Source organism: Thrips palmi, unplaced genomic scaffold, assembly GCF_012932325.1.
Source record: "Thrips palmi isolate BJ-2018 unplaced genomic scaffold, TpBJ-2018v1 HiC_scaffold_10, whole genome shotgun sequence".
NCBI classification, from domain to species: domain Eukaryota; kingdom Metazoa; phylum Arthropoda; class Insecta; order Thysanoptera; family Thripidae; genus Thrips; species Thrips palmi.
Genome location: NW_023144621.1, coordinates 9,551,163 through 9,577,206, shown reverse-complemented (window position 1 = coordinate 9,577,206; position 26,044 = coordinate 9,551,163). Strand labels below are relative to the sequence as shown.

The 26,044-nt window shown below is 55.9% G+C and overlaps 1 protein-coding gene across 6 annotated transcripts; it reads right to left on the bottom strand.

Moving 5' to 3' along the window:
- Positions 1-337: 337 nt before the first annotated feature.
- On the bottom strand, positions 338-25,657 carry LOC117639059 (protein O-mannosyl-transferase Tmtc3-like). 6 transcript variants are annotated; one of them, XM_034374425.1, is made up of 14 exons: positions 6,900-7,142; positions 5,972-6,164; positions 5,744-5,880; positions 5,483-5,664; positions 5,236-5,351; positions 4,951-5,126; positions 4,608-4,863; positions 4,368-4,516; positions 4,061-4,282; positions 3,878-3,971; positions 3,452-3,742; positions 3,154-3,336; positions 2,746-3,030; positions 338-2,636 (listed from the first exon to the last, which is right to left on the bottom strand). In XM_034374425.1, coding segments are annotated over exons 1-14 (2,823 nt in total). In that variant the 5' UTR covers positions 6,902-7,142; the 3' UTR covers positions 338-2,099. The 6 variants fall into 6 exon arrangements, with proteins under 6 accessions (XP_034230316.1, XP_034230315.1, XP_034230317.1 ...); XM_034374424.1 differs by lacking the exon at positions 6,900-7,142 and adding an exon at positions 25,639-25,657 and having other exon boundaries at positions 2,100-2,636; XM_034374426.1 differs by lacking the exon at positions 6,900-7,142 and adding an exon at positions 7,164-7,489 and having other exon boundaries at positions 2,100-2,636.
- Positions 25,658-26,044: the final 387 nt, after the last annotated feature.

Here is a 26,044-nt window from a genome sequence, read left to right as displayed (position 1 = left end):
CAGTCTTCCCCATCGCGCGCATTTTGAAAGCTGCACCTATACGGGACTTTTTTTTTGTGTTTGTAGATAGATTAATAGGTGTTTGTGATTAAACTGGAAGTCAAAGAGAAGAATAAGTGGGCAGAGTTGAGAATCGGTGCTTTGAAAGCCACAACTGCCTACTTCTTCTGACTTCGACACTTCTCAACCACACAGAAATTGTTTTCTTTCTTTCTTCCAGGTGAAAAAGGCCAATGTAGGCTCATTCACAAGGTATTAATTACATTGATCAGTTATAGGTGAGTGGGTGGGTGATGAAAAATAAGCATGTGGGCGGCTCATAATAAAACCCACAAAATCAGGCAAGACAGTTATTTTATTCAAAACACATTGAAAGAACACAGACATAGAAATGTTGCCATACGTATCATGAAATGCACCTTGTTAACTGGTCGATGTTTACCTAAGCTATGCATAAAGAAGGGCAACTGAAACCATTAAGGCCAAAATATTACTTTTGTTATAGCAGTTTCTCTAAACTGCTAATCAAATTAGATTGTACTACAAAACTTTTGGGACAAAAATATCTTGTTGACAGTTTACAGATTTCTGTAAATAAGATAAAATCTATTTCACTTGTGGCGCCTGGAGGAGCAATCATCGCCAACATTTCAGCAACTACATACAAAAGGATTATTGTACACTAAGTTACATCTTTTATGACAATTATACTCTCTATACATTATTATAACATCTCTGATTTATTTGCTAACATCATTAAGCCTTTCTGCCTTTACTTTACAAACAATATCAATATTTCCCCTTTTATGGTTAATGAAACAAATATTCTTTTCTCTCTCATACACTATGCGACATAAAAAAATATCCATATGAAATATCTTGTTTACAAAAGAATCTTTCCTTAAAAATTATTCATTTTGCAGAAGGCACAGCTTCAATGTCTTTTAATTAACATCATTTTTGTGTGGTGAGCCCCTCCTAGCAGTTCTTTCAAATGTAATCATGTAGCAACTGCAAAATGGTACATCAGTACAAGACCAAATAGACAAACTGCTTTTACATGGAATGGGAATCATCACAGGTTCCCCAAACTACCGCTAAGTACTTACTTATACATTACCAGACAATACTGAGAACTAAATACTAAATACACATAAATAAATATTTCAACAAAAGACATTGCCTATGATCATTTGAAACAAACAGACAGAAAAATAATACTGTAAAAATCTTTCAGGAGGAGCAAATTTTTAAACAGCGGTCAAGAGAAACAAAATCAACCGAAAGAGAAAATACATTCATGATTGCAAAAAGTTTAGGGTTTACAGGAAATAGACAAGAGAACTGAAAACAGAAGTTAAAAATCTCATACTAAAAACATAAAATACTAATGTTCAAAATTATCACACAAAATAAAAGGAATGATATCAGTCAGGAATTATGAAGAGTACACACACAGCGACCTTAATATGATTAATCTTCACATAAGGCTGACTGTGATGCTCCAGTCACAAATGAGTACAGTTCAAGTTCACACATCAATGTGCATACCTTTGGAATGCAAGACTCTAAATAAAATGATTCAAACAAACCATACTTCATAAGAATACACCAATCAACTCTTCATTATCAAAGTAAGTACGTATCACAGAAAATTACATCTAGGATAAGATGAATGGCAAAGGGCAGGTGGATATTTGAATTGCTGGCCTTCATATTTTCATTCACTTTCCAATAATTGATTTTCCAGGCATGATTATTCAGTTAGATTGAACTGCTGAACACCAAGCTCAATGGCAAAGAAAACATTATCAATGTATTAGTTACTCTGAGACTTTGTAAATGGACCATGTCTTAGCTGATATTTGAATTGTTCCTTGGAAATAAATAAAATAAGATGCCTGCAAAACAGGGAACATTAGCTTTTTCTTATGTCCTGGATCCAGAACACCACATACCAATTCACCTTAAACTCGATTCACATTAATTAATAAGCCCTCACAAATACAAGTGTAAATCCAGACACAGCCTTGCAAACTCTGGCACAAGTAAGCCTTTCAGATCTTATGATTGTCAAAAGGGTAGATGGCCTTGTACTGTTATGAGAAAGAAGGTGTGTCTCTGTCACTTGCTTCAAGCGGATTTGGGAGATCTGGAGGATATTCTGAGTATTCCAGTGATGCCCTAAGAACCTTTTTTGTTGTACTTCCAGTGGGGACATTATTTACATACACTGGAGGTTGTGCAGGACGTCGGTTTATCCTTTTACCTTGAGTCCCTGCTTCACCCCTACCAGAATTCACATCCGAGCTGGTTGCTCTTCTCACTTCATCAGATGAGTCCAAATTTCCTCTTCTTGAAAAATCTGGGATTGTTTTATGTAAGTTCTGAGACTCAGCTTCTACAGGTACTTCACTACTTGCATCGTTTGCATCAGTGCTCAGTTGCAGTTTGGCAATTCGAGTCTGTACAATCTTCAGATGACGCAAGACATAGTCTTCATGAGGTGCCATTAGATGAGCACGAGCAAGGCACTTCTCAGCTCGCACAAGCTCCCCACGTTCTACATACACTACACATAAATTGTGAAGACCTTGAATATTTTCAGGATCAAGCTGCAGAATACGCTTGTAGCACTGCAATAAAAGGAGGAAAAAATGACAAAGGATCTATTGTAAATACAACTCCAAGTCCAGTAGTATAGTTTCAAACAAGGATTAGATAGAAAATTATTTACAAACTTACATTTTCAGCAGCATCCAGGTCTTTTATTGTGTTAATGTAGATGTCTCCCAATAGAATGAGGCCTTTAACATGATCTGGGTGATACTTCACAAGTTGATTGAGGAATGGAGCAGCCTCCAAGGGCCTATGGTCATCAGCAAGGAGCAAGGCAAGGTTGAAGAGTGCAGATCGAAAGTCTTCCTTCAATTGGACAGCCTGCCGGAACCAATGTTCTGCTCCAGCAACATCACGATCATCCATTGCCAACATTCCCAAGTTAAAATGAACTCGTTCATTTGTTGCATCCTGTTATGTTATAAATTATTTTGAAACCATTTTAAAATAAAATCCAAAGATTGAGGAAAATTCAAGTAATACTGTGAGTGCATTAAACTATAGTTTTACGTTTGATCAGGTTTTCAGCCTTACCTTTCGTAGCAGTTTAAGAAGACGCTCACGAGCTACTTTCCTTAATTCTGCTCGCCCTAATTCTTGTAAAAGAATGGCAGAGTTTAGAAGAGCCTGTTCGTGCTCTGGGTCGAATTCCAAGGCCTTGTCCAGGTAGGCTAAAGCTTGTGGGGCCTTTCCTTGTTCAAGAAATACTACACCAAGCTAGAGAGTGCAGAGGAGGAAACAGTATCGTTAATATTGAGACACATCAACACCCAAGATAATTTGAATCAGATTCAGGTTTCTAAGAAGTTTTTCATTTCTACTCAATACATACATTATAGTATATGTCGGGGTTGTTTGAGTCGTAGAAGAGTGCTCTTTCATAAACTTCTTGGGCCTCTTTAGTTCTGTTGAGCTTCAATAAGACATCACCTCTATTTATGTATGCCTGAGTGTAGTCTGCACGCATACTGATAGCTTGCCGGTACAATAGATCAGCCTCTTCCAAGCGTGTTTCATTTTTGGCAATGAGATTAGCAAGATTGAGAAACACATTAAGATGATTAGGAGCAATTCGAGCTTGATATGATTCTCCTGGTTTAGCTTTAGGAAGAAGTGATTTGGCCTAAAAATAATTTGGATTAAAAAAATATTATTATGACAACAAACTACAGTGTTACTGCAGTTAGTGACAAAAAAACCCCAAATTGTTGAAATCCAACTTTAATTTCTATACTTGAAAAAAAAAAAATTAACTTACTTTGAGATATGCATCCTCTGCTTCCTTATACATTTTCAGATGGTTGAGAGTTCGGCCCACATTTATGTGAGCACCAATATCATCTTCTTGAACACTACAACAAAAGAAAACGGACAAACAAATGAAAATATTGATACTAAATAGGTACCTTTTTAATTGTAAATTAATGTACAAAACTCTTACCTAACAGCTTTATGGAAAAACTGTAAAGCTTCTTCAAAGCGGCCTTGACTCTCTAAAGCGTGTCCAACATTATTAAAAAGTTTTGCATTTCGCTGGTTCACCCTCAGGCCTGCCATGAATATACTGTACTCTGACTCCCAATCATAGTTCCTTGTGTAAGTTTTACATCCATGAACAAAAAGAAGTACTCCTAAGCACATCCAGGCTGCACGACGCAACCTTCTAAAAGTGAAAAACAAAACAAAGAGTTAAGCATGGTTCAATGTGTAGAAAACTTCATCTCAAACTCCCAATTAGAAATACATACTCCTTTTCAAAAAGAATATTCCATCCATAACCAATCAATAAGCAGAAGCCCATAGAAGGCATGTATAGAATACGTTCAGCCACCACAAAACCAACAGGGAAAAACAAGTTAGATGCTGGGAGGAATGGCAACACCAGTAGTGCCAAGCCCTGTGGGTGGAGAGAGAAACATATTAGTTGGTTGCAATGTGTAACATTTCAATGCAAGTAACTTGCTCATAAATTGAGAGAGTAGACGTACCATTATTAAAACTGTAGCTTGTTGTCTATTGCTAGTGGTTAAAGCTGTGTGACATAGCAACCCTAGGACAACAACAGCGGCCAGAGTTGTAGCATTTCGAGGATCGGTGACAGATTCAATGAGAGGGATGGTACCCATCGTCCAATCACAACATAGGTCACATGGGAATAGGAGCAGCCACAAGTTCACACTTATGAGGTGCGCATAAGACAGCTGTCTTGAAGGAGTAGGAGCCACAGAGGCTGGATTATCAAAGCTAAAACAAAAACAAAACGGTAATGTCTATCATACTAGCAGCTGGGATTCAATTGAATTAAAACCAGAATACGGAAAGTTGACGCACCGAGTAAACACTGGCAACTTGGAACCCATTATCTGCAGTCTCAGAACAAGGAGCCCGACTGTTGAAGCAAACAGAACAGCCAGCCTGCGGGTGACATCAGGGGTCCAGGAGTTGTTCACAGCACCTTTCCCACTGACTAACCAACGCACAAGGTACTGAAGGTCACTCACTCGGAGCTGCAAACAAAAGTGCAGGATATGTTGATGACGTTTTCAATATAAACAACAGATAGATAATAATAATAATTTGGATGAAAATTTTAAGGAACGCTTTGGTTGCACCTACCTTTTGAGCTACAAATATTTCATAAACTACACACACTCCAGTAACGGTGATTCCCTGTTCTTTACATAGCATTGCAATGGCCACACATATCATGGAAAGTGTCAGATGCTGCCAACCTAAAACAGAAAGAAAGGAGGGAAGGATCTTTACAAAATGTACCAAAAACAGTCAACATGGACATCAATAAAATTCACATTTTCCTCTACTCAAGAAAAATACTACACAGAAGCAAGATTGTAAGGGGTACCTGTGACTTTCTTCCTCTTTGTTGCATTTGAGTAAAAGAGGAAGGCAGCTAAGAAAAAGACTGATGACAATGTTTCAGCACGGCCCACCACACCAGTGACGGCCTCAGTGTGAATTGGATGTACAGCAAACAACATTGCTGCTACAAAGCTTGAGATTTCAGGTAAAAACATGGAGCACATCCTGAAAAAAAGACATAAATTAATGTTGAGCTACACCCCACTTTATATTGAATTAGAATGTGATTCATGAACTACCATACCTGAAGTACATCAAACAAACAACTCCATGTAAAAGCATGTTTACAAGATGATAGCCCAGTGGCTCCAGTTGATGAAACAGGTAGTTCCAACGAAAGGTGAGCACACATAATGGCCTGTACGATTTGTGGCTTTGCTCCTGTCAGATCAAGGGAATAAATTTATAGAACAAAGGCAAATATCAGAAACACAGTGTTTTATCTCAGAAGTGAAACAAAGCACAAGTCTACCTTATGCATTGGTGTGCCCCAGAAGTCATTAAGAAAAACATTCTTGATAGGAGTATGAGGCCGCAAATCTCTGTTATCTTTAATGGCACTGATATCATCAAACACAAACCCACAATTACAGCTATTATAGTAACATAAGATGCATGTTACCAGCACTATAGCTGACAAAACATGATGTTGTGCCATAGTAAACCTGCAACAGAAAAGATACAAACTTAGCATTCTTGAAACAAGCTAGTTTCCCATTCTAATAAGTCATGAACTATAAAGTGGTATCCAGTGAAATCGAATTCCGAAAGCAGAGAAATTCTCATTTTAACAAATTCTAATAACGTGCTTGTGGTGACGAGGTCCTCCTGAATTCCGTTCTCATTCCAGAGAGGCTCACTTTAAGTAGATCTAGCTAACCTATACATGTCTTTAAGTAGTTACAATTGCCAAATGGTTCGATTACAATTGGCACCCCGAAACATATGTAATTCATATAATTAATAAATAAATAATTTAACTCGTGGGTAAAAAAGACAGCTCAGTCAAAAACCTATAAAACTTGGGTTGTAAAAAGAGTATAACAATTTAAAACCCTTTCAAGAAAATAATGCAAATGTTTAAGCAGAATTTAATAGAAATACATTTGTGAATTGTCTCAATCTGAGTGGCGTTAGTCACAGAACCCATGAAATAGAACATCACATAAGATACATCTCTCCTACAAAAACGCCAAGAGGTTAAGAAATGAATCAATGGGATTTTCACAACATGAACCATCAAAAACCACGGAAAGATATTCCAGAAGTTGGTAAAAAGACAGTCCTCACACAAGAATTGAGTTCCCTGGCCGTCTTAAAGAGTTCGCTTTCACGGATAGATAGACTCGTAAAGCGATGCAGAAACCAGTCCAAAACACAGAAACATTTCAAAAGTTTACATAATACCAGCGAAAAGCTAGCTTGTCAGTTTCCAGGAGAGACTGATCAACGAAAACTCGAAAAAACGAGTCGCGTCCGTTTGACAGCTGAGGTTATGTTGTGGCCGAGGCGGGTCGGCTGCTGGCCGAGCAAAATACGTTTTCTGCTAGCGACGCTCCGCTTCGCCAGGGCGTAGTTTGGGCCGAAAAGTAATCCAGTGGCCGGGAAACGGTTGCGGAACACTCTCACACACACACCAGCGCACAATGCACAACTTTATTTACCTAGAAGCGGCCCCGCGGCCGAATCGCCCCTATTTTAAGTCACTTTTGCGCTGCCCTGCCGAGCGGGCGAAGGCTCGAAGCTCGAAGGCGGGGACGGACCGCAGTGCCTTGGCGTTTCCGCCCTCGCGCGGGCCGGGCGACTTCCGCGGACGGGCGGCGCGACGTTGCGAATGGCGACGGCTTCACCGGGAGACACGAATCCGCGTCAGGCGAAACGCTCATGTCGAAGGCGAAAACTCGCGACGCGGTAATGCCCGCTGGCGAACATCAGCGAATTTTGAGACGACGGGCCGCCATGGCGAAGCAGGAGCTACGCCGCGCGCAGAGTGTCGAGCCGAACTGAGGGCTGAGGGGAGGGCTGCCCGTGGCTGCCAGCCTCGGCGGGGCGGGGGGCGGCTGGGCCGTGAGGGGTAGTGAGGGGCGGGGGCCGAAGCGAGCCGAGCCGCCGAGCCGCGCTGGTTGCCTGCTTCGGGCGCATTCGGGCCGCGCCTCGGAACTTGCCTTCGGGGTTCGGGCGTGCTCGTTACGCCCCCGTCACGTGACCCGCCGCGCCGCCGCGCCGCCGTCCTCGGTGGGAGAGGGATAGAGAGAGACGAATCGCGCGGGGCGGCGCTTTCGCGCGCACCATGGCGCGCACCCTCTCGCACCCTCCGAGGGGTGCGTCGCGGCGTGGCGGGCCGCGCCGTCTCTCTCGCACAGGCGCTAGCCCTGGCTGCCCCAAGGGCTGCCCGCCGCTGCCCGCACCCCCGGCCGGCGCCGCGGCAAAGCCCGGACCGCCCGGACGCATCCGGACGCGGCCCCGCCTGACCTTATGAGCGCCACCTTTAAATGCAACTGCACTCACTTGACATTTGGGAGGGTGCGGAGGGGAGCAAGGAGCGCCGCACGCCGTTGCCACATCTACGCCACGTCTAAGCCACGTCGGGGCTCGGCGCTGCTCGGCACCCGATGCCCAGGCGGCATATTAAGTACGAGCTCGACAAGTTGAATTTGTATGTTCTTTGATAGACATCAGTCGTTTGCATCCACTTATGCCATTCTGACCAAGACCAACACAAACTCTTTTTTTCTTTTTTCGAATTTTGAAATGAAGTCGCGGTGCGCAGAGAGACGACATGTAAATGGTACACGCCGCGCTGTCGCGCCCACAGCCCCAGAGTCGTGCCGCCTCGCCTCCCCTGGTTTCGTCGCCCTGTCTCTCTCGCACCCATACGGGACGCGTCGTGAGTGCGAGAGAGACAGAAAGCCGACTGGCGGCGCGGCGCGATCCGGCCGCCACTTTCCGACGCGCGACGCGCATTATCATAGCATTTGCATGCATTTGCATACATCCGTGGGGAAAGGACAGGTAGGCGGCCGAAAGAGATTGGCATGAGTGACCACATCGCGGCCGAGGGGCGAACAAATTCCATTCCGCAGGTTTGTCGCATTTATTGTAGCCGCCGCGCTGCCCTGCTGGGCGCAACACGCCAATTCCCCCCTTTAGACCACTGCACCTGCCGTCGCCGCGTCGCGGGTCTTTTTCGCGTGGCTTCGCTTGACTGGCTAGACTCGGCCCCGCTGGAACCATGGAAGAGCCGAAAGCCGAAAACAGCGCATAAAGGGAACAGGGGATCGAGCGGGCCGGGCTCTATTCTATTTTCGAGAGGCAGACGCGCGGACGCGCGGACGGACGGCACGCCGGACCGGACGTTCTCGAACGTGGATGCCCGCGGGGCCCGGCCAGGCCCTGGCGGCCAGCGCGCCAACGGGACGTGGATCCAGAGGCGAACGGCTCACCATGGTAATGAGGAACGCCCCACCCCGCCCCACCCCGCCCCACCCCGCCCCGCGCACGGACTTGAGGCCGGCCCAGTGATTTCCCCCATCTCGGGCGTCAGGTATAATGAGCGTGGTCCGCATCCCTATTATCTCGCCAATTCCACCCCTCCAGCCTGCTAGCCGCTGCTAGCCCCCACCCTCAGTCCGAGCAGACTGGTTCCGAGAGTCGTTTTCGTCGATCTGTCCCTCTCGCACCCATACGGGACGCACCATGAGTGCGAGAGAGACAGAGCGACGAAAACGTCTCTCGGAATCGGTCTGCCGGTCTACCGACAGCCTCGCCGCTGGCTTTACGCCTGCCAAGCCGGGTAGGCAGCGCGCGCCACTCTCGTGCGCGGCGGCTGCGTGGGTTGCATACCTGCTAGGCGGTTGACGGCCGAGTGGTCGGCGAGATGTCATCAAACTGTGCGATGCCATTCGATGCAATTCGGGGGCGTCTGCGCCAGGCTGCGCCAACCTCTCCTGCCCCTCTTCCTAGCCCACTACAGAGCTGCTTGTCGTCGACGTCGTCGTCGTCACCCGAGGAGAAGGGAGAGCGGAGGAGCGGCGCCATTTCACATCGCCTTCTTGTCTTTCATTTCCTGCCCCCTCCCCTCTCCCCCCGACGGCCCCTCCGGACTGCCGTGTCCCGTTCGCCCACTAATGATGATAGAGTGTCCGCGCCCCTGCCCCTCCCACATGACCCCCGCGCCACTCCCAGCCACTCCCCCCGCCCCCTGCGCCGTCACCCCGACTGTCTCCGGGCAGACACAACCTTGTGTCGCCCCGCCGCCCCACCGGGTCACCCTTTCTTTGGCTGCCTCTCGATTTCGGGGATTTTCCACGTGTGGCGACGCCGCCGAGGCAGCAGAGCCCGACGGAGCCGGAGCGAGCCGGAGCCACGGCAGCAGGCATCAGCGTAAATCTTGTGCGTTTCTTTTTTCGCTGGCTGTGCACTGTGCTACAGTGTGCTCACGCACACCGACGCGGGGCCATGACGTCACCGCGTCATCATCGCGTGGCGCCGCGTGGCGCCGCGTGGCGCTGGGAGGGCGGCCCGGCCCGCCCGGCGATGCGTCCCGCGGGCACCTCGCCGTAAACATGGCCATCAACGCCACGCCGCGCCATGGCCACGCCGCGGCCACGCCGTGCCGGTCATGGAAGTAATTACATTTTCATAGAAAATTGAAGAGCTCGGTGCGGCGTGGCGTGGCGGGGTCTGCGCTACAGGGAACGCCACTCCCTTTGTCCGTCTTGATCCCCGCCGCGTCCGAGAGTCCGCGCTGGCCGTGCCGGGCCGTGCTGCCTATCGGCCGCTGGAGGCTGGAGCGGCTGGAGCGCACGCGGGGGTCGGGGGTCGGGCAACACGCGTGGTTCAAATTTAATTAGCTAGCAAACGGGGCGGAGAGAGGGCTGGCCTCGGCCTGGGCCTCCCGCAGTCGCTGTGAGAACGCCAGGCGGCGTGTACAGCCCTCTCCACACCGCGGTAAAGGTAAAAAGAAGGAAAAAAAGATCGCCCTCTGACCCACAGGAGCAGCTGCGGAGAAAGGGGGCGTTTTATTTTACTTGACATTCCTCAAAGTTACTTTTGAATGCCTCCGCTGCCATGTGGCGGGGCGGCGGGGGCGGCGGGGGCGGCGAGGGCCTCAGAGAAGGCGCCGAGAGACGCTCCGCGCGTCCTGCGAGGTGCGCGACGGCGTGGGTGCCAGCGCGGTGCCACGCTAAGGGCGGAGGGGATGTTTGGGTGGAGGGGCAGGTGGAAGGGGTGAGTGGGTTGCGCCGCGCTCGGTTACTGTCGCCGTTCTTTATATCTATATATATATATACGCGCCGTGCGCTCTTCTGGGGAAACGAAATGAAATTTCTCTCACCGGCAACACTTATCACGGGCACGACCTCACTGCGTTATGAAGCCGAAGAGACCTCCCTCGACCCGCCGTGCCCGCCCCGCCCGCCCTCCGACCCTTCCGACCCCCCAGGCGGTGTACTGGTTCCAGTGCTGGGAGGGGGAGGGGAGGGGGAGTCGAGCAAACAGCAGCGACACTGTGAGAGCCACATCACCAATAGGACTGGCGGGACATGGCGGGGCATGGCGGGGCATGGCGGGGCCGCGGGGCGGTGACATTGTGCATCCTCTGACTCCAACCCCCTCCCCTTCTCCCCCTCCCTTCGGCAGCACTTACACCTTTCCCGCCCCGTCATACCGCCTGTCGGCTCCGACACGACACCTCGCCGAGGCGGCCGAGGCGCAGACATCGCATGCGGGGATCGGATCGGGAACGGATAATGCGGTGTCATTCTGGCGTATTAATACATAACACTGCTTTCAGCCTTTTGTCTCTCCTGTGTACGCCGCCTCGCGCCCCCTTCGAGCACTTCCAGCGCTTCCCGCACGTACACTGTAAACCACACTCCGCTTGGAGCAAGGCAGGGTTGGAACGTACCCGGTGATGCTGTCGGCGCCGAGTCAGCCCCTACCCTTTTGGTCGTGAGGCACTGGGTCGCGGTGTGGTCGCGTCCGGTCGCGTCGGCCTCCTTCCAGTGCTGCAGCTCATGCATGCCGCCGGGGTGTAAACAGGCGGCCTGTCGGCCTGTCCCTGTGATTAATAATGGCAGGAGTCCGGCTGACCTCCCGTGAGGGCCCTGCGCCGCTCCCTCGGGACTCCTCGGCGGACTGATTCCGAGAGTCGTTTTCGTCGCGCTGTCCCTCTCGCACCTATACGGGACGCCCCATGAGCGCGAGGGAGACAGAGTCGAAAACGACTCTCGGAATAGGTCGGCGGGTCCGCCCTAGGACTCCCCTAGGACTTTCCATGCCGGTATGGAGCTAGGGTGACGCGCGGGGCGGTGGCGGGGCGGTGGCGGGCGCCCCCTGGGCCCGGATCCGCCTTCCTTGTCCAGCGCGCTGTTCGGGCCCCGCCCGGCTCCGCCCCTGAGCAGCTCCAGGTCGGGGCGTGCTGCCTTGCCAGGGGCGTGGCGTGGCGGGGCGTGGCGGGGCGGGGCGTGGCGGGGCGTGGCGGGGCGTGGTGGGCAAGCCCTCATCGACGACCCTGGCGGCCTGGCGGAATACGACATGGAAAGTGTACCACCGGGGGAAAAAGGATTGATTATTTGGCTGGACGCCATGCGCGAGGCTAGGCTAGGGGCGTGGGGCGAGGCCAGGCGAGGCCGCGCCGGGCCAGAGGGCCGAGAGAGGCTTAGGTTGGGTCAGGTCGATTAGGACGCCCACTTATTCCGGGAAGAATCGGAGCAGGACTAGAAAAAAAGAGACAGAGCGACAAAAGAGGCGAGAGAAAGAGGGAGACGGAGAGAGAGACAGGACGGGCAGTGTAATTGCGCGGGAATGCGGCAGGGAGAGAGAACTTTGTTTTGGCGACAAAGAATGATTGCCAATTGGTAGTTGTTCGTGGCCGCACGGGCCGCACTGGCCGCGCTGCTGGCCGGGCCGCAGTGGGAAACAAAACGGGAAGAAAGGGGGCGACGGAAAAATCCAGCGGCCGAGACTTATCACAGTTTACGCAGTTGTAAACTTCTTTCAGTGTGATGTACCGAGTGGGAAAAAATGTGCGGGGTGGGGGAGGGGGAGTGAAATCGCGTGGCCTGGGAAAGAAGCTGTGACCGCGGGCAAGGCCTTCCTCCAGGCCCTGCTCCAGGCCCTGCTCCAAGCCCTGCTCCAGGCCCTCCTCCAGGCCCTGCTCCAGGCCCTGCTCCAGGCCCTGCTCCAGGCCCTGCTCCAGACCCTTGGCGCCCTTGGCCGTTTTTCGCTTTCCTTGTCTTTTTTCACCTCGCTCTCTCCGTCTCCCCGTGTTTTGTTTTCTTTGCGCTGTTATGAAAGCGGCTTTACACCACATTGGCATAGTGGAGTGCCACTTTGCAAGGGCCGCCACGTGTGTTTGTGTGCGTGGCCGTGTGTGTGCGTGTGAATGCGGCGTGTTCGTGGAAAAGGGAGGCAAAGGTGGGGCTGGAACAGCAGCTTTACGGGCCGTAAGCAACAAGGTACGGCCCATCAGATATTCTTCTTTGGAGGTCACCAACCCCCACCGCAACGCCCTAAAAAATCCTCTTTTTGCAGAGTGAGTTAATAAGGGCTGGTGTCACACCGCGGCATGGTCGCCGCCCTTTGCGCTCGAGGCTCGAGCCCCGCCAGCCCCGCCAGCCCTTCCATGGCCGCGGACGGACCGCGCCGCGCTGGGTCGCGGTCCTCCGGCCCTCCGGCCCTTCGGGTCGTTCGCAGACTAGCGTGTTTTGCCTCAACGTAAACCTTTTACAGCCGCCAAGAGGACGGGCTACTATCGTAAAATCTCTCGCCAGTGGAGCCCTTCCCCCTCCCTACCGCTGCAGGGCCTGCAGGCCGCCCACAGGATCCCCCGCCCCCTCCCCGTTCACAGTGAGCACAGCTTGAACGTTTGCGGCTTGTTGGTGCCGGCCCGGCCCTCGGCCCGTCCTCCAGACGTGACGCACTCCCCGCGTCACGCCAGTCACGCCACCGCCATGGTGGGGGTGTTAGTGTAGTGTATCCAAGGGCCCGGCATGGCCCAGCCTGCAGGCTGGTTTCGAGAGTCGCTTTCGTCTCTCTCGCACTCATAGGCGTGCTCCTATAGGTGCGAGAGAGACACAGCGACGAAATCGCCTCTCAGCCTGGAAGCGCGAGGCGGCAAGGCGCGCCAGGCTGGTCTTGGCCGGGCGCGGCGCTGCGCTGCGAGTTGTCCGTGGGGGGCTCTCCGGCCCCGCCGTTCTTCGAAGGGGTTCGCTGCTATACACCCCCTCCCCCTCCCCGGTGGTGCCCAGGCTGCATCCAAGTAGAAGTCCCCCCTCCTCCTCCTTGTCCCATCGTTCCCCACTCGGCCGGCGGGTCCCCCATTCAAAGCCCAATCCGCGTGAAATTCCCGGCGACAAATCTAGCGGAAAGCCACACGAGAAGGCGAGTGTTTAGCCAACTTCCGGACTTCCGGCCTTGGGTGCGCGGCAGCAGTGGCGGCAGTGGCGGCGGGCCGAGGCGGGAAAAGTACTTGTAATGGGGCCGGGGATGAGGCTAATGGCGGTTTATGGTAATTACAAGACAATGTAGCGGCCACCGCTGCCTATATTTAATTAACGATGTTGTTGCTCACGATGTTGTTGTTGTTTTCGCTGTTGTTGCCGATGTTGTGCTCGAGGGTGATGGCGTGGCGACACGAGAGAAGAATACAGGCAGCAGAGCCCCCCCAGCACAGCCACCTGCTGCTCGTAACAGCCACAATTAAAACCGTTACGACACGCAAAAAGTGGAATGGAGCACAAATGCACTGCCCGGCCATGTGGCGTGCCGGCGTGCCCGCCGCCTGGCCAAAGCCTGCCCGAGTGCAGAATAATCAGGGAAACGCCGGGCGAGCAGGGGGGAGGGGCTCCGGATAAAAAGGGGCCCGTCGTAAACGCACAACGCCTCCCTGGATGCTTCAAGAGGAGGCCTCGAAGGGCGCCGGGAGGGGGGGAGGGGGGCGGGCGAGCGGGTGGTGAAGTGGGGCGATAGCATCAGAGCGGCGTATATCATTTTTTAGGGTAGTTGGTTCGGGTGACTGGGAGGTGGGGGGCGGTAGTTGGTTGGGTGACGGGGTAGTGGGGTAGTCGTTTTGGACGACGGGGTAGCGGAGGCCAGTCGGTTCAGGCGACGGGGTAGCGGGGCGGGGCGTGGCGGGGCGGGGCGCTCCAACCCCTCGTCCGACCCATTGGGGCCGTGCATCGGGCCGGGCCGAGGCCGGGCCCCCGCATCTCCGCGAAAGTAAAAGCAATCAATCCTTGCGGCTCGCGGAATAAGGCGAGAGGGAAGGGGGGGGGGCTGCCGGGTGCGGTGGGCTTTAGAGAGGGGGGGGGCGCCACCGCCGCGCTGCGGTCGCCCGCAAACAAATGCAAGCTGCTGGAGAGGCGAGTGCTCCCATCGCCCATCGGTCGCGCCGAGGAGGCCGCTGGAAAGGAAGGGGAAAGGGGGGGGGGGAGAGGGAGAGGTTGGGGAAAATTGACGCCCCAGCAATCTCTTCCACTTGCCGCACACGACTCGCATTACGACTCACTCGCGGGGCGTGGCGGGGCGTGGCGGGGCGTGGCGGGGCGTGGCGTGGCCCGCATTGCATACCGCGCGAAAGGGGTGACGAAAGTGGAAAGAAGGACTGGGCGCATCGTTATTTCCCGAGTCAACTTTAAACGGGTTTTCTCGAGTACTTGGCCGGGCGGGGCGCGGCGGGGCGCGGCGCCGCCCTGCTGGTAGGGCCCGGCCCGCCGGCCGCGAGTACGAACCGCGAGCTCCTCCCTCTGCACGTCCTTGAAGCGCACCACAAAATTAGGGCCACCACAGTACTGGTTTTGGGCAAAAACATTCAGTCCTGAAAAATTAAAAATTCTTTCGACATCATTTTCTTTTCATTTTCTTTTTTTTCCGGGACAAAATTGGGTTTCTTGAAATGCGTGCGGAGACGATCAAATAAGCAAAGCACGCCGAAAAAAAGGCCATCGGCCGCGAGGGAGGGCGGAACGGCGACGTCGCGAGGCAGGGGTGGGGGTGGGGGGGGTTGCTCAGGTTTGTCGCGGCGAAGAAGGCGCGGGTGCAGCGGGGCGTGCCCAGGCGTGCCGAGGGGCCGCGCGGGAAATGGGTTGTTAGCGCGGAAGGAAGAGGAGAGGTCCTGCCCGGCTGCCTGGGGCCGCGCAGCGCCGCCTGGCGTACGTGTGCCATTGGCTATGAAGCATGGCGGGGCGGGGCGGGGCGGGGCGCCAAGGCTCTTAAGCGGCGCGGCGTCGCTGGCGCCGTGGAAATGGCGGAGAAAATGCCAGCGTCTCGTCTTTTCGCGCCCTCACACTGGCCTCCGTGTCTCAGGGAAATCATTTTCGTTTCTTTGGGCGGCCATTCCGTGCTGTGCGCGCTTGGCTTGGGCGCATCCGGGCACACTGTGGGCCAGAGTTGCTAAATGGGACTGACTCAAATCGAACAAGCGACTCCACCAATGGATTGCTCTTCGAACGATAAAGCCATTGGTGGGGTCACACGCTCGGTTCGAGTCCTGTTTAGCCACTCTGGAGCTCAAAACGCGTCTGGAGTTTTGGCCGCCGGCGCCGGTCTTCTGGCCCACTGTGGGGCAGCGAGGGACGGTGTTTTCTAGGAATACTAACGCCGCAAGCCACACGCCCGCGGCCGGCGGTCCCGCTCAGCCCGGCAGGTCCGGCAGGGCAGGGACGGCCTGGGCAGGGGTTCCCAGGAACAGTAAGCTGCGGGCTTAGGGAAGCCGGACCGGGCCCCGCTGACCTACGGTTCGCGGCCGGCGGTGCGGGGCCGTGCCAGCGGGGCCGTGCCAGCGGGGCCGTGCCAGCGGGGCGGTGCCCGCACGCCAGCGGAGGACAAGGGGCAGGAGCTAGAGCGCAGAGGCGCAAGCAGGGAGAGGTCATAGAAAAGTAGCTCTAATCCGCTTTAAGTGGGGTCGCTGCCTCGCAGCGGTCGGCCGTGTTTGGCTCGTCCGAACGGCGCGGGGCGTTTTCCCGCTTGCCTTCCAAGAATCTTTCATGGCGGCTTCGGTTATTCACACACAGTCAGCCATCACTTTTTCAGGGTGCGCGGCGCGCCGCGGCGTGGGCCGCCGACTTCTCTCCCTGAATATTGCAGCGCCCTCGCTAAACAGCTCGACAAAGGGACCCTCTGCGCGCTCGCCGGCATCACCACGGCATCGCCACGGCATCGCCCTACGAGGCTTGCAAGGCTCGACGAGGATCGATGGTTGCGTCCAATGCTTGCGCCTCCGACTTGCGGAGCAGAGTCCTGGGCCTGGCAGCCCTGTGGACTGATTCCGAGAGTCGTTTTCGTCGCTCTGTCCCTTCCGCACCTAAAAGGGACGCTCCATGAGTGCGAGAGGGACAGAGCGACGGAACCGACTCTCGGAATCAGTCTGCTGGCGGGGCGGGCAGGCCTGGCCGCCTGCATAAAACACGCTTCAAATGACAGGTGACAGGGACACCGCCTTGCCGCCCCCGCACTGCAAGCCGACGAGGCCTCCATCAATTACGGAGCGTCTCCGGGCGTCGCTGCGCTGCACACTGTAGGCTGCACCGCACTAGCAGGAAGTGCAGGGCAGTGGCCGCCGGCGGTTTGGGGACGGAAGCCTCTGGTTGGCTGGCGTGGCTGGGGTCCGGCGGGTCAGATCACCTGTGCGGAACCGGACACGATTATTCCAAGCGGCATTTCAGGAGCCCTGCCGTTCTCAAACACTTCTCGAGTCGAACGCTTGATGACTCACGTAGGTCGATCGGCACTACTTATGTTCCATTCGAGTTCCTTCCAAGTCGCGTCCTCGCGCCCTGTACGCCGAAACGACCACGTTGCCACTGGTCCACCAGCTCACTAGCGCCCGCGGAACGGCGGGTAGGCAACCCGCGCGCACCCGTGCCACGCGCTGGGCTCCAGGCATACCCGCCAGGCGCGCTGCTGCTGCTGCTTGCGTTTTGAGCTCCAGAGTCGCCAAATGGGACTCGAACCGAAGTGTGACTCCACCAATGGATTGCTTTTCGAACGAGGAATCCATTGGTGGGGTCACACGCTCGGTTCGAATCCTGGTTAGCGACTCTGGAGCTCAAAACACGTCTAGAGTTTTGGGCGCCTCCACCGGTCTTCTGGCTCACTGTGCGCCCTCGCCACTCCCGGCCGCCGCCGCTGCCGTTGTCCCCGGTTGTTTGCGGGGCGGTTATTTCCGTTCGGAGAGGCCTCTCCCCTGACAAACTGAGGGCCAGGTCAACTCGGGGGTAACTCGGGGGAAACTCGGGGGAAACTCAAGGGGAAGTCGGGGGGAAGTCGGGGGGAAGTCGGGGGGAACTCGGGGGGAACTCGGGGGGAAGTCGGGGGGAACTCGGGGGGAAGTCGGGGGGAACTCAGGGGCAAGTCGGGGGGAACTCGGGGGGAACTCGGGGGCAAGTCGGGGGGAACTCAGGGGTAACTCGGGGCAAGTCGGGGGGAACTTGATCGACTCGCCCAAACACTAGAAATACGCTCCAAACTAGCACCGTTGCCTTTGTCTCGTTGCCCCGATTCTAAAAGTGCCCCTACTTGCCCCTCTAGCTCAGCGGTTCCCAACCTTGGGGTCGCGACCCCAAATGGGGTCGCGAAAAAATTTTGAGGGGTCGCGGCGAGGTGGCTGGGGTCGCCTGGGGTCGCGGTGGTTTCCCGGCTGGCCCACACGCCGAGCACTGGCTGCTTAAATGCCGCAAAGTTGATCAAAACGGTCACAATGTGTGTAAAAGATCGTGTTTTGGGTCGACTTTAAGCATCCACTGCTTCTGATTTGAGGCGGTAAATCGCCCTCCCTCAACGGGCAATTGGTCTTTGGACCTTCCTTTTGCATGCCTTTGTTACGGAGTGCAATTATCTGCCTCAGTTTGGAAGCAGTACTGCCGCAAAGTTGGTCTAAACAGTCACAAATGTCTGTGAAAAATCGTGTTTTGAGCCGACTTTAAGCATCCACTGCGTCTGATCCGAGGCGGTAAATCGTCCTCCGTCAACGGTCAATTGGTCTTTAGACCTTCCTTTAGCATGCCTTTGTTACGGAGTGCGATTATTTGCCTTAGTTTGGGAGCAGTTTTGCCACAAAGTTGATCAAAACACGATTTTTCAGACATTTGTGACCGTTTTGATCAACTTTGCGGCAAAACTGCTCCCAAACTAAGGCAGATAATCGCACTCCGTAACAAAGGCATGCTAAAGGAAGGTCTAAAGACCAATTGACCGTTGACGGAGGACGATTTACCGCCTCGGATCAGACGCAGTGGATGCTTAAAGTCGGCTCAAAACACGATTTTTCACAGACATTTGTGACTGTTTAGACCAACTTTGCGGCAGTACTGCTTCCAAACTGAGGCAGATAATTGCACTCCGTAACAAAGGCATGCAAAAGGAAGGTCCAAAGACCAATTGCCCGTTGAGGGAGGGCGATTTACCGCCTCAGATCAGAAGCAGTGGATGCTTAAAGTCGACCCAAAACACGATCTTTTACACACATTGTGACCGTTTTGATCAACTTTGCGGCATTTAAGCAGCCAGTGCTCGGCGTGTGGGCCAGCCGGGAAACCACCGCGACCCCAGGCGACCCCAGCCACCTCGCCGCGACCCCTCAAAATTTTTTCGCGACCCCATTTGGGGTCGCGACCCCAAGGTTGAGAACCGCTGAGCTAGAGGGGCAAGTAGGGGCACTTTTAGAATCGGGGCAACGAGACAAAGGCAACGGTGCTAGTTTGGAGCGTATTTCTAGTGTTTGGGCGAGTCGATCAAGTTCCCCCGACTTGCCCCCGAGTTACCCCTGAGTTCCCCCCGACTTGCCCCCGAGTTCCCCCCGAGTTCCCCCCGACTTGCCCCTGAGTTCCCCCCGACTTGCCCCTGAGTTCCCCCGACTTCCCCCCGAGTTCCCCCCGAGTTCCCCCCGAGTTCCCCCCGACTTCCCCTTGAGTTACCCCCGAGTTACCCCGAGTTACCCCTGAGTTACCCCCGAGTTGACCTGGCCCTCAGTCTGTCAGGGGCTCTTGGAGGCGACGCTGGGGAAACAAAAAGGGGCGGCCGGACAACAGTCTGCAGGGCGCCTCGCTCGCCTCGCCGACAGCAGCACTCCGCTGCACTTGACTCGAGTGGCCAATGGTGCTGGGCCGGCGCGCGCGCTTCATCGGTCTGTCCGTCTGTCTATCTGTCTGTCCGCCCCGACGCATGCCCGCCAGTCTGTCCGTCTGTTTCTCTGGGATTAGGGCGTGCCATTAGGTGCGAGCGGGACGCAGAGCGCGGGACGGCCTGTCCCTCTCTGTCCCTCTCGCGGCACCACACTGCGAGGCGGCGGCGCCTGCAATAAATCACGCGCATGTTCCGCCGACATCGGAGGATTTGTGAAAGGGAAGGCAAGGGTTTTCTTTGGGGACACTGCGAGCGGGGCGCGGCGGGGCGCGGCGGGGCGGGCGTGGCGGGGCGCGGCGGGGCGTGGCGGGGCGCGGCGGGGCGCAGCCACACGACGTCAGGCCAGCCTCGAGGGCAGCCAGCACAGAAGCAGCGCGCCCAGCCGCATCGCCTGTCGCGTCTGTTTGCAAAGAAATTTCTCATATTTCATTTTTGCACAAGAAGGTCTCTTTCTGGTGCTGCGTGTGCGGAGCGGGGCGCTGCGCGGGGAGCGAGGGAGGACACAGGGGAGCACGAGGAGGACTGGCTGCTGGGCTGGCAGGGCCGGCGCGCGCCTTTCTCGGGGGCGGCTAAGGCGCTTTCAGGGAACAGCGCGGCGGCGAGGCGTGGCGGGGCGTGGCGGCGTATAACGCTTTGAGAAACTGCAACGTGGAGCGAAAAAAAAACTTGTGTCGGGAGTGCGTTGAACCATGCGGTCAGAGAGGGGGGGGAGAGAAAAAAGAAGTGGGGAGAAAGAGACAGAAGAAGAGGAAGAAGAAGAAGAAGAAGAAGAAGAAGAAGAAGAAGAAGAAGAAGAAGAAAAGGAAGAAGAAGAAGAAAAGGAAGAAGAAGAAGAAAAGGAAGAAGAAGAAAAGGAAGAAGAATAGCACATAGCAGGGCGCCAACTTAGGAAGCTCCGGCTCTGTCCAGTCAGTCTCGAATCAGCTCGAGTGGAGAAATCGAATCGGGTCGTCGATTGTATCGAAGTGGTCGGTCGGGAGAACGGGCCTCCCCGTCTACTCCCGTCTCGCCCCGCGTCGCGTCACCCCGCGTCGCGCGGGAAAGTTGTGTGGCGTATCCTTTCCATCCTTTCTGCTAACGAGTCCAATAAAGGTTTCTTTTGTCAACGAATCTGCTCTGCGCCGAGGGCTGCGGGGGGCTGCGGAAGCGGTGCCCTTTCTGCTACGTTTGCAGTGGAGGAGCCTGCAGCCCTGCCAGACAGACAGACAGACAGGAGACAGACAGACAGGCAGGCAGGCAGGCAGGCACATCAATTGAGAGTCCATTTCCGGCGAGTCGCTCGCGCATGCGGCCACCCACCCGGCAAACTACTACCGATTTTCCAAAACAAGTGCGCGTGCTCGACTTGAGGAGGGCGGAGGGCGGCCCGGGGCCTCGGCTGGCCTGGCGCGCAATCTGAAGGGTTCTGCGGGGAGGCAGGGGTGGGTCTCCACGGAGGCATATCGTGTTCATTGCGGGGGTGGGGGAGGGCGTCATTGGCTCGCTGGGGTTGAGGTGGGTCGCTGCAAAAGGGGGGGGGTAAGGGCCCCGTGGCACTGCACACAGCCCATCAATTCTCGTGATGCAGACCATTCCGGGCGCCGTTAACATAATCAACCGCGCCCTCCCTGCCACTCACCTCCCCTGCCCCTCCCCTGGGAGAGGGCCGCCCCATGCAGGTCCTGCCGGAGTCCTGCCCGGCTTGACGTGCCGTCATCGGGGTTCCCAACTGGCGCGAGTTGAACCTCCCACCGGACTCCGGACACTGCCAAACCGTGCGGGCCTCCGCGGCACCCCAGCCTCCAGGAGCGCACAGCTTCGTTCCAGCGGGCCAAGACAGGTGAGAAACTCGGCTCGGGATTTTCAAGTATCCGCAGCGCCAGCACCGTGTTCGCGAAAGGGTTGCCCCCTCGGCTCTCTCTGCACTACTCTGAAAATGACGTCGTTAGGCCGGACCTTAAAATCCCCCCTCCCCTCCGCCAATCCCGTCCGGCCCGTCCGGCTCATTCGGAATAAACAAGCTGCCATCAGGAACACGTCGGGGAGGGCCACGCCGCCACGCCGCCGCGGCCGGGATGGGCACTATGGTCAGGTTGTGATGGGGCGTTCGGCTCGGCGAGGGGCGGTGAGGGGCGGGGCGGCGTCCTCTCCCCATCTCCCTTCACGGCAAAACAGGTAATCAACGCGCTTGGCTCCGCTTGGCTCCGCTTGGCTCCGCGCTTGGCTCCGCTTCGTTACCCGCTGTTTGTATTGTCGTCCCGTTTATCGCCCGGCCGAGTGCCGAGGCCGCCGAGGCCGCCTAGGCCTTGCCGGCCTTGCCGGCCTTGCCCGTCAGTCGCCGCCCGACTTGCGGCCCGGCCAGGGGGGCAGAGTTGACTGGCTGACTATGGCACGGCCTGGAGACGCGCTTCACCACCGCAACAAAAATCAAAAACAAAAGAAGAGGGAAAAGAGTTTTCAAAACTAACCTTGTTTTTCTAACCAATGACTGACTGGTGGAAAGTTTCATGTGCACCCCCTTTTTCTCTCTTTCACCCCCCCCCCTTTTTCTGTTTTCAAACACACACTCACACGCGAGGAAAAAATTCGTTAAAAAAAAATAAAAACTTTCACACAGAAAAATATCGAGCGCCCAGCCCAGCAGCGGGGGCCTCGGCGGACGCCGTCTTTTTATTTTTCAGATCAGCTTTCGCGGGAAGCTCATCATTCCGCGCAAGCAGAGGTAAATAATAATCAAGTTGATCGATCGAGCTTCGCGCGAAAGTCGAACGAGAGGCGAGCGAGAGGCGAGCGAGAGGCGAGCGAGAGGCGAGCGAGAGGCGAGCGAGAGGCGAGCGAGAGGCGAGCGAGAGGCGAGCGAGAGGCGAGCGAGAGGCGAGCGAGAGGCGAGCGAGAGGCGAGCGAGAGGCGAGCGAGAGCGAGCGAGAGGCGAGCGAGAGGCGAGCGAGAGGCGAGCGAGAGGCGAGCGAGAGGCGAGCGAGAGGCGAGCGAGAGGCGAGCGAGAGGCGAGCGAACGAGCGAGAGGCGCGAGCGAGAGGCGAGCGAGAGGCGAGCGAGAGGCGAGCGAGAGGCGAGCGAGAGGCGAGCGAGAGGCGAGCGAGGGCGAGCGAGAGGCGAGCGAGAGGCGAGCGAGAGGCGAGCGAGAGGCGAGCGAGAGGCGAGCGAGAGGCGAGCGGAGGCGAGCGAGAGGCGAGCAAGAGGCGAGCAGAGGCGAGCGAGAGGCGAGCGATGAGCAGGCGAGCGAGAGGCGAGCGAGAGGCGAGCGAGAGGCGAGCGGAGGCGAGCGAGAGGCGAGCGAGAGGCGAGCGAGAGGCGAGCGAGAGGCGAGCGAGAGGCGAGCGAGAGGCGAGCGAGAGGCGAGCGAGAGGCGAGCGAGAGGCGAGCGAGAGGCGAGCGAGAGGCGAGCGAGAGGCGAGCGGGAGGCGAGCGAGAGGCGAGCGAGAGGCGAGCGAGAGGCGAGCGAGAGGCGAGCGAGAGGCGATAGAGAGGCGACAGCGAGAGCGCTCTTCCGCTTTGACAGCGCGGCTTTCTTGCCGTCACGCCGAGTTTGTTTTGCCCGCGCCACTCGATGTCCCGCCCGAGTGAAGAAGTGCCCGCGGCGGGGCGGGGCGGCGTTAGCGTGGCTAGGCAGGGCTCCGCACGGACGGATGATGTTTTTCCTTTCGCTATTGAGAGCGAAATCCCTGGTTCCTGCCCCTCGCCTCCCCCGACTGCTTTTCACGAAATGAAAGGTAGGCAGGGAGCGAAGGGGACAATGCCCAGGCCGTCCCCCTCCGCCTCCCTCACCCATTCCGGCCGGCCCCTCTGCGACATCTGTTGTTAAGCCAATGCCGATGGCTCGGTGGGGCGGGGCGGGGCGGGCGGGGCCGCGAGAGCGAGGCCAGGTCCTGGGCCCCAGGAAGGCCAGCGAGGGGCTTTAGCCCTTTTCAGGTGCGCTGCCGGGCGGCCGCCGCGAGAGCCTCGGCTGGCCTCGGGCCGGGCAGCCACGCCGAGCCACGCCGAGCCACGCAGCGGGGCACGGCAGCGACCCTCGCTGCTCTTGTTCTCTGAAGGGCAACCGGGCTGTAGACTGATTCCGAGAGGGAGGACTCTCTCTCTCGCACTCATGGGGCGCTCCATGTCGGTGCGAGAGAGACAGACCGGCGGCCGCACTGTGCGGAATCAGTCTGCCGGGCCGGGTCCACTCTCCCGGCGGCGAAGGGCGAAGGGCGTCGCTGCCGCCAGGGCCTGCCAGCACGCCTCGCCCTGTCTCTCTCCCACTCACGGCGTGTGCCGCAGGGGAGCGAGAGAGACAGAGTGCTGGAACGGATGCCGCCAGGTCAGTGCTCCTCGGGGACAATAAACGGAAAGGAATAAAAGAATAAAAATCAAACGGCGGTGATACGTTTTTATATCGTAGGGCCAATAGGACGTCCGGCGCCCTCTCGTCCCCGCTGCATTTTGCGTCTCGGACCTTTATGAAAAGGAAAATTGCGGTCCAGGGTGATGGCCGCCCTCCTTCCCGCGGTCGCCCTTTCTCACACCGACGCGTACACACACAGGCACGGACTCACACACGACGCGCGCGCGGCAGTCACATGCGACCTATTTCCCCCGGGACAAACGGCCAGCTTGAGGTGGACCTTGTAGACTTGTAGGACGCTGCGCGACGCTGCGCGGGGTGTGGGCCCAGCTCGGCGCCGCTCCACAGGTGCATCGTGCGGCTCTGGGGGGCAGCCCGGCTTACACTGGGCCCCGCCCCGCCCCGCCCCGCCCAGCACGGCACCGGAACGGCAGGGTGCGTGTATCGCCCCGCGATAAACCCATTTTCTTGTTTGCCTTTTCATCCAATTTTCGTCCAATTCATTACCGACGGAACGAAAAACGAAGAACGGAGGAAAAAAAACGGCACAGCAGGTGAGCATGGCAACGAGTATACGAGGGGCGCACGCGATATGCAAAAAAGGGGGGGAACAACTGCACCCTTACGCTCGCCATTCCGGGCGTGCTTGCTCGGACTGCTCGCTACATCCGAGTACTGCACCGCGGTGTACTACATCGGCGACGAGCTGTGTGCCGAGCTGATGATGACACAGGATCATGAGCTCTGATGTGCTGCCCTCCAAACAAGGGGTGGGGGCCGCAAGGGAGCCGACCCACATGCGTCTTCCCCCGCCCTCCCCGCGGCCCTGTGGACCTCCCCGTACGGCGCCGTACGGCCTCCCTCAGGTGTCGTCCCGCGGACGTCCTCCGCAAGCCCGGCCAGCACCGCCAGCCCCGCCAGCCCGGCGCGAGGCGGTGGCGTCGTGTTCCTCGCCGAGGTCGTTGTTGTCGCCCTCCCCTCCCCTCCCCTACCCCTGCTCCTCGCGGCCCCGGGGCCCACACTAGATCGCCGTGGGTGGACTGTGTGGGCCCGGAGATATGGAGCAGTGACGCGCCCTGCCTGTCAGCAAGGTAACCCCCATCACGGCGGCGACAGCCCCACATGCCCTCCACCGCCTGCCGTGCTGCCTCCCCGACGGGCCGAAGACCGACAGGCCGACCGGGGAACGCCGAGCGCCGATTATTGAATACGACCCACGCCAACTCTCATGACGTGGCGCCTGAGTTTTAATCAATTTTCACACTTCGCCGTGATGCAGTAGCCCGATTCCGAGAGTCGTCTTCGTCGCTTTGTCTCTTTCGCACTCCTGGCCCGCCCTGCGCAGGTGCGAGAGAGACAGCGCGACGAAAACGACTCTGGGAAACAGTCTGCAGTTGCACGAATGGGCGGGCAGGCACCACCATAGGACTATGGGGCCCCACCAGCATGCTCCGATTGCCAATACCTTCCTCCTTTGTGCTCCCACTTTGTCACTGGTGTTCCAAATAGTGACGTCACATTCCTCAGACAACATACATATATTAGAAGAAATATTTCCCCAACGCCAGTGGATGTTATCTGAGCCACCTGGAGATCCTCGGCAGTTTAGACTGTTACGCTCCCAAAGTAAGAGATCCTTCTTCGCATCCCAGAACTGCTCTTAATTCAGTTTCTTTAAAGTCAGACACACTTACATCACTGCGGTACTGCTGCTCTGATGAAATTCGCAGGCAAGAATGCTTCCGGTTGAGCTTCCCAATTAATGCAGTATTCAAACATGTTGCTTGGTGCACTGTACTATTCAGTCCTAAGTCCAGGCGACTGATGATGAACTTACAAGATTTTCACAGTTTTTCAATTCATACCCAGCTTTACAGTAGTTTGGATGTTGGGAAAAAATCTTCGCCAACTCAAGACCAAGTAGGCAAAGGTCGTCATCGTACAATAGGAGAAGGAACTTAATTTATCGATGCCAGCCCACAGATTAGTGATTAGAAGGCGGCCATTTTGATTTTTTGTTTGTTGACGGTGAACGAGGAGTGACTGCGAATACTGAATCTGTTGTGCGCATAGCCAGAACTCGAATCTGAATCTGTTGTG